General features: G+C 38.8%; 1 protein-coding gene across 1 annotated transcript in view; it reads right to left on the bottom strand.

Annotated features, from left to right (window-relative positions):
* The window catches only part of SIK2 (salt inducible kinase 2), a 79,337-nt gene that overhangs the window by 61,057 nt on the left and 5,065 nt on the right, over nt 1–13,215 (bottom strand). The window contains exons 2-3 of the mRNA XM_080983428.1: nt 7,509–7,625; nt 1,864–1,927 (exon numbers count right to left, since the gene is read on the bottom strand). Of these exons, the coding sequence (XP_080839554.1) occupies nt 1,864–1,927; nt 7,509–7,625 (181 nt within the window). The remainder of the gene's footprint in view (nt 1–1,863; nt 1,928–7,508; nt 7,626–13,215) is intronic.

Below are 13,215 nucleotides of genomic sequence, written 5' to 3'. Positions count from 1 at the left end.
TCCTGGTGTTTAGAAAAACAAATCTAGGTTACTAGATAGGAGGATGAAACCCAGGAGCTTCAAGGCAGCTTTCTCAGAAGAGCTAACTGTTCCATGCAGAGAGCAAGATACACAGCGGTGGAATCTCAATTAATGGGTGGGATGGTGGTGTTAGGAAAAGGTTATTGATTTGTTAGGTGCTGGCTTGTACAAAATGGATGGACTCCACTTGAACCAGGATGGAACGAGACTGTTGGTGCTTTGAATTGAAAAGGTGGCAGAGCATCTTTTAAACTGGAAAGCCAACAGCAGATGAGCAGCATCCAGTTCAGAACAAATTATCCTCCAAGGATGAAGGTGAAAATGTTCATGATTGCTCAAAGGAGAGAGAAGAGCTAGGCATTTCAAGTGCAAGGGTACATGATAGCAATTCAAAGATCCTAAAGGACCATAGGGTAAACACAATGCCAAAGCCAAGATTGGCCAGCTGAAGTACTTGTTATTAAGAAAGAGCACAGATATAGGGGGAATTAATGGAAATTTGGTGACATAAGAAAGAACTAGTGGGACACAGTTATCTCTGGATACAAACTCTACAGAAAGAACAGGGAAGGGCACACTGGGGGTGGTGTCATTGTACATCAGAGAAAATATTGTCAAAGTATAAACTGCAAAAGGGGCAGACTCCGCAGAATCACTGTGTATAATGATACTGGGACCCAACAGTAATTAAGTACTGGGAATGTACAATTGCCTCCCTGACTAAAATGCAGAATAAAATCAATGAAGTATCCAAAGGAAAGGTAACAAAAAGCTATTGATTCCCCAGAGATGTCAACAGGTTCTTTATCCCAATATACCAGGTTCCTGAACTCTGCTCCTGGACCAAAATTATGTATCATTATTCAAAAAAAGCCTTGGGGTACTGCTGGAAGCAGGTAGGGGAAAGAAGAGGACTTCTTTTTACACCACTGTTCTCCCAGCACTTCCAGAAACTTATTCTACCAAGAGTTCTGGGAGCCAGGGGCCAATGATAACATCTGTGCAGGAAACCAGAAGCCCCTGCCCTCTTTGGACACCTACAGGCCTGCTGCTTAGCAACAACCTTCTAAGGTATGGGGCTATTTTCTTCCCTATGGAAACCCTTCCTCATCTCCAGCAGGTTCCTCCACAGGTTCTGAAAGTCAGGAGCTGCTGAAGGAACAGGACAAATGAAATTGTTGCCCTATTTTATTATGTAAACTGCTCTGAATTTTTTGTTGTTGAAAAGTGTTTGATTTAAATATTTATATGCAATACGTATTCAGGACAATTTATTTTCAAAGCTACCACTTTCACTTATGGATGTTAAGTTGCCATCTTGAGAATAGCCCTGTCTCTAAAGGCTCCACAGCATTTCCCTGACAAGCTGCATGGCTAGTTTCTGGATTGCGACCAGACAATCCTGCCACTACACAGTGTCTTACAAATTTATCAAAAGCACAGGTCAGTTTGTACAAATGGTGAACTTCTTTTTGTTCAGTGGCAAGGCTAAATGATAAGAACTCCATATAAGAACAATAATAGATAAGTGAAAAGACAAGAAAACCAGTTTTCGGATTGGAAATATACTAATATTTTAACAACTTTCAACTGCCAAGAGTCAACACTATTGTGAAATGACAAACTGGCCTACAACACATTTTATTTGCTAACCTACTGAGCAAGAGATGACGTAATGCTCATGAATTAGTTTTATATGAAAACCTCCTTTAAAAGAGAAGTGAGTGCAGTAAAAAGTTGATCTAAAGCTTCTATTTTTAGAATGAAAACAATCCTCCCACAACTCACAGTATTTAGCTGCTGAAATAAACTATCAAGCTATTTTTAAGTGAAAAGACTTACCAAAAATTTCTCCATTTTTGGCATATTCTGTCACAAGGTACAACATGCTTTTGGTCTCCATTACCTAGTGATGGAAAAATCACACATTAGTTTAATAGGCGAAAAGAATTTTAAAAACAAAATCCTAGAAATTTCTCAATAACACCCCTGCCTCACAAAACACATCACAGGTGGCCTTTAAAAGCCTAATATTCTCATGCTACAAATATTCTAATTTAAAAGTATGATTAAGCAGCTCCTTAAATTAGTGCCTAGACAGTGTCTTTGTTTCTTGGCCATGAAGTTCGTTAAAAGGATGTTGAGATTTCCCAGGACCAATTTTAAGACTTAAGTCTAAAGGCAGTAGGACTTCAGCCAATACACCCAAGCAATTGCTTTGCTCAACTCCTAAATTACCAGGAGACTAGATAGCATCTGGGGTCTTAGCATGGGTGTTCATGATGCTCTAAGGTAACTAACAGATACTGTGGGAGGGAAAAAGAGAAAAAACAACCACAATGCAATGTGTTCTTAATCTTGGAGACAGGGTCTCAAGAGTTTGATGAATCATGGGAATCCACTTATACAATATCAGAATCATTGTTATTCAGGCCTTCTCTCCGGGAAGGTCAAGTTGAGTAAGTACTCTTATAAAACAGCAACATGAATGTAAATCAAAAGCTGTATCTAATAAATGGGACCTTATTAACAATGTACAGTAGTGTACACCCATCCCCTGGTAATGGGAATGCTCCTGTCTGACAGCCATGTTCTCCTACTTGGTATTATACGACAGTCAATGTGGTGCTTCACCAGATGCTAATGGACAATTCCCATCAGCCTCATCCAGTATGGCCAATGGTGAGGGATAATGGGAGTTGTCATTCAACAGCATCTGGAGGACATCTCATTGGCTACCCTTGCTATATGAGTATGATGTGAATGCACATGAGATCGCTGCCCTGTTGAAGCTAAGCAGGTCTGCAAGGCAGGTCTGGGTCAAATCAGCACCTGGATGGGTGGCCACCTGGGAACCACACATACACCATCTTGGGTTCCATGACAAAGGACATTAACATAAGAAAGCAAAAACAAAAAAATGATTGGAAGTTCAAATGGTGCATTCTACTCTTCATTCATTCATTCACACACGGCATGCTAAGTCTTCCTTGTGCATTTTTTCCTACTTAAGTTTATTTATTTATTTTTATTTTATTATTATTATTTTTGTTAATTAAAAAAAGGAACTCAAATATCTTTACATACATATCCAAGTTATGTTTGCCCCTTATTATCCTCTCATTACATTGTCATCTTTTTCCTGGACACTTTCTTTTAAGCCTTGCTTTGTCACTGGTTGTTGTGAGCAACAAGACAAAACACAAAGTGAGCCTCAAAGTTCTCACCGAATAGGTTATCTGGCTGGTAACTTTTTTAACAGCTCATAGAATGAGATTGCAGAATTAACTCTCCTTAAACTCTAAACTGCTGATCAGGATTTTTCAGTCTTGAAACTAAGATTCCTTTTAAAATTGGTTATTTTACAATACATATTCTTAGGAATCCACATAAACCTAAGCAAAAAGCTGGTCTACTAGCTCTGATGCTACAATAGATTTTAGCTTTTTGTATTTTCAGTTAATACATCCTCTCTACTCTTTTATGAAGCTTCTTTTACCAGGGACCCTAACTGAATACAAAAAAATGTGATGTTGGCACCTAGGAACGCAAACTATTTTTCAGCTCTGTGCAGGGCTAATGCTGAGGAATTGTATCATCTCCTGAGAATTTCAAATACTTTTCCCAAATCTGGCCTCTGCCTCTGCTCAATCTAATACAGATTGCAAACCATCATGACAGAGAGTGCACTGCTGGCACTAAATGAATGTTAAGTTCATTTAATGTTAAAATATCCAATGGGCTTACCAATAAAAGTCAAGATAGAAATGCTTTTAATAATTGTAATAAATTGTATTAGTGAATTTCCAGAAGTCATAACATTATTTTGTACCACCATCAACAAAACATGACCAGAATTTAACCTGGATTCCATAATCAAGTTTCATGTCCTGCCCAAAGTGAACACTTTTGGTATCAGAATTCAGGTGGCAACCTCTTCTATTGCCAAGGTAACTGTGCAGCCACCCTCTGGTAAGGGTGACAAGCAATCAGTCACGCCCCCAGATCTGAAGCTGTAGAGGTGGGTAGGGATCATCCCAATGCTTAAGCAGCTATCTCTGCCCTCTCCTCAGTTCCAAGACTGGGAGGGTTTGGTTGCTGGAGGAGAGATACTTCAAAGAAGTCAAGGCAGCAAGCTCTCCACCCTTCTTGCAGGAAGGTTTCTTGGTTGCTTAGAGGCAAGGTTATACCTGAAAGCTCCCCAGTGGCCTTTCTCAGGAGAAAAGCGAGGTGTGCTGCCCAAGCTGCTAAGCTTCCCCACTAACTTAGCTCCTACTGGTCTCTCTTGCAGTGCTAGGAGATGCACCAGATGCCTCCGTCCAACAGAGGGGCAGGTCAGTATGTTTTCTGCCTTCCTTTCCTGCAGAAAGGCTAATGGGGGCTACCTTGGAGGGGAATGATTCACAGGCAGATAGAAACAAAAATGGAATCCAAAGCGGTAGGATCTATCTGCTATGGTGTCCAAAGCAAATGGAAAAGGTCACATTAACCTTGCCATTAACCTAGCCTACTCTCCTTTCCCTCTTTTAAATATGAAATCATTATATAAGCATATAATAGGAATGAGTGTGATACCCTCTCATTATTGCTCAATGTGAGATTAGTCACCATACATTTCTTGTTTGCATGCACATTTGGCTCCTAGCTGACCTGTGAGCATCTACCTGCAATCCCAACATGCATGGGAGTTTTAAAAAGAGGTTGCTTATTAATAAAAACTGCGAATTCTTGAAAAGTGGTGATTGTTTAGGGGTGGGGAAGTATGAGTGGTGGTAACTAGCCACTTTTACATCAAGATTGCAGACCACAAAACAGTTATTATATTCTTTTGACTACTAGAACAACTCTCCTTTCTGCACTCCAGGTTAATTTTTTAAAAAAACCAGCCCAAAATAACACGTTTGTTTCATACTATTAAAATTGTATCCCTTGATTTATAGGTTGCTGTCAAGATTAAGACTTGATTTAATAAAGCTGAACGACTAGACTATTTCTGATGGTAAAATTAAAACTAACAAGACAGACCTCATTAAATCAAATATTCCCTCTTAAACAGCAGGAAGGTTCCTATTTTGCTTAAGGCATCAACACTTAATGGGAACAATCCATTAATGTCACTGGGACACAAGAGCATACAAGATGGCTCAGAACTAAAACTCTTGTTTAAATTTACATTGGATACAATCTACTGGCATTTTATTCCACGCAGATGTGTTCTGGAATAAGTTCTGTTCAATTCATTAGGCATAGTTCGGGAAGCATTCTTGAACTGTATCCTTTATCCACATATTCAGCATCTATATGCGTTTACTGTATGGAAGGGTCAGCCAGCAAGATGCCCTCCAAATATCATTGGACTCCATAAGTCCCAGCCAGCATGGCTAATGGCTAGTGGTGATGGGAGTTTAAGACCAACAACATCTGGCACTTCATTGGCTACCCCTGCTCTATTATGATGTTTCAGCTCATGTAAGGCACCAAATGCAAAATAGAACGGCAAAACCTGAATGCCCATTCTCAGGTTCAGTTTAATATTTTGTTTCGCATTTCAAACAGCTACCTACTCAAAATAAAAGCTAAGTTCACCAAACAAACAAACAAACAACACTGCTTTAACTTTGATATAGAGATGAATGCTTGATCACATAATAATTTGGACCGATTCCTGCATGTGCCCTGCCATCAGACATGTGAGGTTTAATGGAGGGCATGTGGCCTTTGAAAAGCTTTGATGGAGACTTAATTTATGCTTAACTTGTGCTTACGATGAAAATCTTGCCTGTGACACTGGATTGGGTGTGTGTGTGTGCAAAGAAGAACAAATAGTTTAGGGCATGTAAACATTTTAAGCAAATTTAATGGCTCCCCATAAGGAAGCTGAGAACTAGGGAAGCCTACAAAATAGTTCTCAGAACCTTGACAAACAACACTTCCTGGAAACTTTGGGGGAAGCAATGACATTAAAAAACAAATCTATACTAGTCACATCTGTAGCATAAATGGGCCCTTGGGTTCAGATTTAAGCATTAGCAACCCAAACACTCTAGCAGCATCAGGCTAACACATTAAAACAAAGCGATGGAGTCATGCCTGAAAGAATGATTTCCCATCTTCACACAATCAAGGTTTAGAGCAAATCAAGTACCAGAATGGGGAAAAGAAAATCAGGTTAAACCAAGCAGATTTCTAAAAAAAGTTATCCAGTTAAAACACACATTAGCAAAATCCATATCCAAAGCTTTAGCTCAGTTTTAGACAGTTCTCTTTTCCACTCTAGGAAATTTATTTTGTAGATTGTACTACTGTATTGAATTCTCATTGGCTGTGATCACACATCACATTAAATAATAGCAGATGCAAGCAAGCGGTGGGTTTGTATACGCAGCTCAAAATTCCTGCTTCACTCCTCCCCTACTCCTGGATAAACCTTTGCTTACGGCCTGCAGTTAGTTTGGAGAGAAACAAACCACAAACCTGGGTTAGGTGACACAACAAGCCATAGCTTGTGGTCTGTTGCTCCCCGTGTGGCATGGCCAGGAATAGGAATAGTGTAAAGAGGGCACTTTTAAGCAGGGTGCAGAAGCATGCTGCTTATTCTCAGTAAATATAACTATGGTTTGACATAGGCATAGGCAACTATTTTCTGCCAGAGAACCAGATCACATTGCGGCCAACCCTCCATGGGCCACGTCTGATGAATGGGTGAGGTCACCCTTTTGACATCATCAGGTGACTCTGACCCCCAGGCAAAAACAGGGTGGCTTCCCTTTGGCACCAAAGTTAAACAGCACTGACTGCAAGCTGAGCTCGGAAAGGAACAATCAGTAACTGTAGGGTACATTCTTAATTGTTCCTTTGCAAGTACAGCTTGCATTCACACTGTTTCACTTTAACTAGACATCAGATTCACTTGGAGCTCCTGATTGCGATGGGCAAACCTGGCCATTGTCACAGAAGCATTCAGGTCAAATTGCATATTTCATAACAAACAGGATGCTATAAAAGATGAAATAATTCTGACCCACCTGGACCTAGCCTTATGGTGGCTATGAGAGAGGCAGTATCATCAAGAGACTAAACTTCCACACTGAGCAGATTCCCTGCACTCTAACCTAAAACCTACTGGGTGCCTGTTCCTGTCAACAAGGGTCTTGGACTGACTGGGGAATCTGTCAGATGTCTAGCTTTCCTTGTCTGTGGCTGTTCAAGTTAATGGGAGTTCAGTCCCTGTGAATTAATGACTTATTCAAAACCATTCTGATGTAATTGTTCACAAACAACCAAGTAAAAACCTCCTCTCATATATACCGATTTTTAATTATTTCCAGATTTATAAACCTGCCAGATTTATAAAACTGCCACATAAAAACTCCAACCAACAGCAACCAGATAAAACTTACAATACAGGACTTCATGGGACACAGGGCTTAATTCTCACAAACTCAAACCCTTAACATGAAGCTTTGGCAGAGAATACAGCTACGTACCTGATAAAGCTTGATAATGTGTGGGTGGTCCAACATTTTCATTATCTGCACTTCACGATAAATTTTCTCCAGGTTCACCGAATCTAGCTGGGATTTGTCAATGATTTTTATTGCCACCTAGAACCAATTACAAGAAGAATTTTTAAAGTCAGCTTTGCCAAACCAGGTCAAAAAGGCAGTATATAGGTTATGACCCAATTTTTTCTTTATTTTTGCTAAGAGAACTACAGTATTATACTCGCAAAACAAAGTATTTTGGAGGGAACTTGAAAATACTCTTAACATGTTAGCACGCAGGTGCTCAACACTTCCTTTGTAACAGAAAGAACAAGTTCAGACAGTTGGCCAGAACTTTAGTAAAACATGATTACTTTTTATTATACACAGGAGTCTACTTTTACATTTTATGCTAAAGAGGAACAAGGTGTTTCAAAACAAACAGGACCCCAATAGGAAAGTCCCAAGGAAATGCCATGGAAATGAAGATCTCCATAGCATTTTCCCTGTGCCATTCCATTCTATCTGTTGCTTTCTAGTAATAGATATGAACAGAATTTTGCACTTTGTCCTGACGTTGTCTGAACCAACTTTGCAAAAACTCATAATGTTAAAGGAACTTCAAACCATGGTTCAACATCTTGGCTTGTTCCAAAGCAGATATCTATTGTGGCCCAGTTCAGACAAACCAGGAAACTGTAGTTAAGAAAGGCTATAGCATGTGCCTTTGCAAAGGCAAAAAAACTTGCACACATTTTGGCTGAAGAAGGCAATATATGATCATTCAAAAGTGAATAATAGATATTGCAACTCATTCTGCAACCTCAAGGCCACTTTGAATTAGTGCTCCTTGAGTAGCAGTCCACAGGCTAAATAAGAAATCATTACTTATTGGGGGCTGTTGCAGGTTGGGGGGGGGGTGGGACCGCAATCAACAAACCAAAAGCTACTTGGCACATGCAAGTTTTCCTAAAGTAGCTTTCTGCATCCCAGCCAAATTGCTTAGAAGCTTGTCCCTACTAGTAATAGACAACTTGATTTTTTTTTTAAAAAATCTCGTGTGCCTACTCTATTAATAAGAACCCCCATGTACTAACCCCCCCATAGATGTTGTTGAATACAAAAATACAATTTAAGCATAAATTTGCATAGTATTTCATATTTAGTACAAAAACAAAATCAACGTAGTTTGAATTATTACATACACTTTATTTTAACTGTGATTAATGTCTCATACATAAAGTAATTTATAATCACACTGTTAGGACTTGAGAATAAGCTCTCCTTAGGGAAACTCACCCCACTTAAATACAGCTCAGCTTATCTACAGTGTGGGCAAGTTGTTGTTTTTGGTTGTTAATATTGCACATATTTTTGAGTTTTTCTATTGTAAACTGCCCTGTGATCTTTGGATGAAGGGAAGTATAGAAATTTAATTAATGATGATGATGATGATGATGATGAAAAAATACACTCTAGTTTTGGGCTTGAAAACCCCCAATTCTCAGGCAATGGTGTGGAAGGAGTTATAAAGAAATGCAGTAATGAGTTCACAGATACATTTCAAATGAAAATGAATGTGTGAATGTGCAACTGAAAATACTATATGGATCAGTGGACAATCTTGCTTCAGTGCCCGAGCTGAATGACCTCTGAAAAACTGTAGCAATGGTTACCAACAACATATACAAGCATGGCACAAAATCTTTGTGGCATGGAATTGGTTTGATATGGAAAGCATGGAGACTACAAGATTGGACAAAGATGTCTTCTCAGCAGCCCCTTCAACAGCAGAAATCCTTCTTCTGGCAGGATTCACCCAAGCCCCAGGATCTTTCAGAATCACTGTCATTTGTTATGATGTTTAAATATTAAGAACCTACTGGGTTGTGGGGTGTGTGTTAATCTGTATTTTGTGTTTCTACTTTTTCCAATTATTCCTATATGTCTACTTTTTTCCATTATATGCCCCAAGCATTTGAGATGGTGCAGGGCAGAAGACTGAAGAAAAAGGAATGATTCTTGACTGCTTGAATGTTCTGTGTTTGTATTAAGTTGTTTCTTCTCCAGTGGACATCTATTTTGATTGCTGTGTGGCCCTTGCTATTATGATATACCGTATCATCTGGATTGATCTCAGACTGCTATATTAAATAATACATTTTGTTTTAAGGACCAAGCAGGATCCTGATTCAGTGCAGGACTTGGTCTAGAAATGGATCTTCAGGTCTCTTATAATCTTACAAATCTACTATAAAATCTTCTTGATCCAAGATCTCCATGAGAACCGATCCAGCATGTTGGAGAGATCAACTTCCCTTTAGAAGTATAATCACAGCAAATTTAGTTGCATACCCACAGCAAATTAAGAAGACTTCACTCACTGAATTTAGACAACTATCTGGTCCTATATAGAGACCTATATCTTCCCATATATATGTGAAGTGCTACAACTAATAATAAATGACTTAAGTGACCATGTAACCAGAGCTTAAAGCTCCAATCCTGCAACAAGCTGCTTAAAGCTTCTATTTTCTTTGTTTAAGACCAAACAGGCATTCAGGAAAAGTGAATGTCAACACTCTTTTTGAAGAGGAATTAAACCCACACTTCCTTTGTTTACCCAATAGATAACTAACCTGTGAAAATGTCACAAAGTATCATTAAGATTAGCAATGCTTTTAAAGAAGGGTGAACGACTGATGAATCACTGAAACATAAAAACTTACTAGAAACAGAAGCTAGTATAATTTTTATCCTCCCTAGACACCTCAGCTGCCATGCAAGTGTATAAAGGTACATTAAGCTACATAGTCCTATTAAAAACAATATGGAGTAAGATATTGTCAATAGTCAGGCAAGGCACTGACCGTCTCTGGGATCTCAAGTAGAGATCTTTTCCAGTCCTGCTCCTATTGTGCTACTAAAGAACATTTTGGTTAAACTAAAATCTGGGGGCATCCTCATCTCTCACCCATACACCACTCTCCTTTTTGCTCACTCATTCAGAAAGCAGGAATTCTTCTTATCCCACCCCAGCCATGCTAAGACACCGCAAGAGATTTTGAGACTGCAGGTGCATCTGTCGTGCAAGTCAAGGGTATTCATTGACAATCACGACAGCTCACCCTCTTCATCATGCATAAAACCATGCAGCAGCATTGACTTCAAAGTGGTTACAAGCCAAGGAGGGACTCAGAAGGCAAACACAACCATTTCTTCTTGTAACTTTGGAAGCAGCTCCTGGCTACAAGGAAAACAAATCCTGATTGAGCAAAAAGCTTAATTATTTATAAATGTTTGGCACAACAGTTTCTTCTGCTACAGCCTGCTATTTCCTGAAGTGGGAAAAGGATATGTCTATGCTTTCTATAATGTTTAAGAATCAAACTCAAAGAAGATGTGGTGTCTTCAGAACATTTCTCCAAGAGCCCATCTAGCTTGAAACAGTACAAAATAATTAGCTGATGGCAGAAACTTCAAATCAGGTTAACTCCCAAAGATGTGACCACAAGTTTAAGCCACAATTTAGAAAGCTGATGAAGTACAAAGGAGAAGTTCAGGTTGGGGAGGCACTACAAAACTGAAATTCAGTTTAAAAAGTGGTCGGGCAGCTCAGCAAGGATCAAAATTGCTGAAAAAGAAGAACATATGGTGACTTGGCAATCATAGCTGATCTGTCCAAATGCATTTGAGTTGTATTTCAATTGTTCTTTATTTCAATTTAATAAAAAGGAAGATCTTCCTTTTCCTTGCATTTATTTGTGGCCAAGAACACAATGAAACTCCAGGAAGAACCTCCAGAATAGAGACCACATTTTAAAAAGTGTGGAAATACTTGCAATTTTCCTGTAAACTTGGTTCCAGATTCACAGTGCTAATCCATCTTGATGCTACTCCCTCATTCTCTCCATGCTATGGATATCTGCTAGCAATATAACCTTTCCAAACAATGATGAAATAAATTTGAAGGTCTGCAAGCTATACAGTTCCAAGAAATTTAGTTTTCAGTAAGTCAACCAAGTTACTTCCCTAACTTCCACTTATTTCCTCTAATTCTGAAACATGAGAAGGGAGGGGAAACTGCATACATTCTGTTGTAGTTCTAGTCTTCACTGTCAAATCCTTTTTACAGAACACTTTGTCACCAACACTTATAGTTGCAGATTGTTAATGCTACATTTCAAAAGTTCATAGTGTTTTGGTCCGCTTCCGATTTCTTTTGAGAATGGTTTTAAGATATCCTTGAATATAATAATTTTTCAGCCTTAATAAAGCAGCAAAAGTTAGGAAGCCAAACTTATGCCAGTTATGAGAAACACAGTACCAGATGCTTCAACCACAGCAGTCTAGTCTACCCAATCTAAATACAATTCACCACTGTTAATACTTCTTTTGAATATGCATTCTAAATCTTTGCTCACAGAAGTTTATCAACATGATTATCATAGGAGTTTTGCCCAAATTTATTTCTTTCTCTTGTTTTAAGTTCCTCTCCCTTGTAGAGGGCAAACCAAAGCTTCTGAATCTTTGCAACCCTAATTGCCACACACCTCTGTGCCATAACCAAAATGTGCCTCTTTCTAGAGATGCTGTGACAGCTGCAAATGGTAACATACAGATAGGAAGAAAAAACTGCAACCCACTGCAAAACATTAAAGTAGTGACCACCATCCATCAAGATACTGGGTAGATGAAACAAACACTGATTTATCAGGCAATTCTTATGTTCCTAATAATTATACAGTATGCACTACATACTTGAAACAGAAACATTATCTCAAAGGGGCTTCCTGCATTGCGGAAAGCAGAACTGGGAGTGGGGAGATAAAGTGGAGCCATGCATGGTTTTGTACAATCCTCTCTCACCAATCCAGCAATGCCAGCAGAGCTCATGAATCCCTCAAGTTGCTTACCGTACTTTTCTGTGTATAAGACACCCCCGTGTATATCAAGTTATCAAGAAAAGTCATGAGACAAGGTGATCATATTCCATTTTAGCAGAATTTTAAAGTACAGAATTATAAAAAGGAAAGCTGAGTGCAGAACAAGAAAATAATTTCAAAAAACTACCACCAGGATGGCATAACATAGTAATCTCTTGACTTAACATCAGAAACAGAGGTGAATTTCTTATTTGAAATTTGAACAAGGTGCATGGCTGTCACCATGAAGGAATGCCATTTGAATTTATGATCCCCTTTAGCAACAGAAAGCTTCTTTACAAACATCTATTTTTACACATTTTACGCTCTGAGCCCTGTTGTGTCCAACAACTACAACTACAGAAGCCAAAATTGGTTCTTTCCGTTCATACATCAATCTCTGGCTACTCATGCATCCTTGCTGTATCTGACACTTTCTGTGCAATGTCCTGTAGGTTACTGCCAAATCCAATCTTATTATTGACAGATATTAAAAATAATGCCAGGTATTTACATAAAAATTGCAAGTGCTCAGAGAGGTGTTTCTATTAATGGTTCTTGCAGTCTCCAAGTAAAGTTATTTACAACGTAACATTTTTCATTATTTTCAGCAAACGTTGAAACATCCCCTAACAACATTACACTGGTACACTAGACTAAAAAAAGGAGCTGGCTGCAAAATGTAAAACAAAAATGAAGCAGGGAATAATTTGTACAAAATTACTTAGCAGTCACTACAGTGGTGCCTCGCAAGACGAAATTAATCCGTTCCGCGAGTCTCTTCG

The sequence above is a fragment of the Podarcis pityusensis genome, assembly GCF_964106645.2.
Source record: "Podarcis pityusensis genome assembly, chromosome: 15".
Classification (NCBI taxonomy): Eukaryota; Metazoa; Chordata; class Lepidosauria; order Squamata; family Lacertidae; genus Podarcis; species Podarcis pityusensis.
Note: the sequence above shows the minus strand (reverse complement) of the source record. Positions and strands in the feature narration are given on the sequence as shown.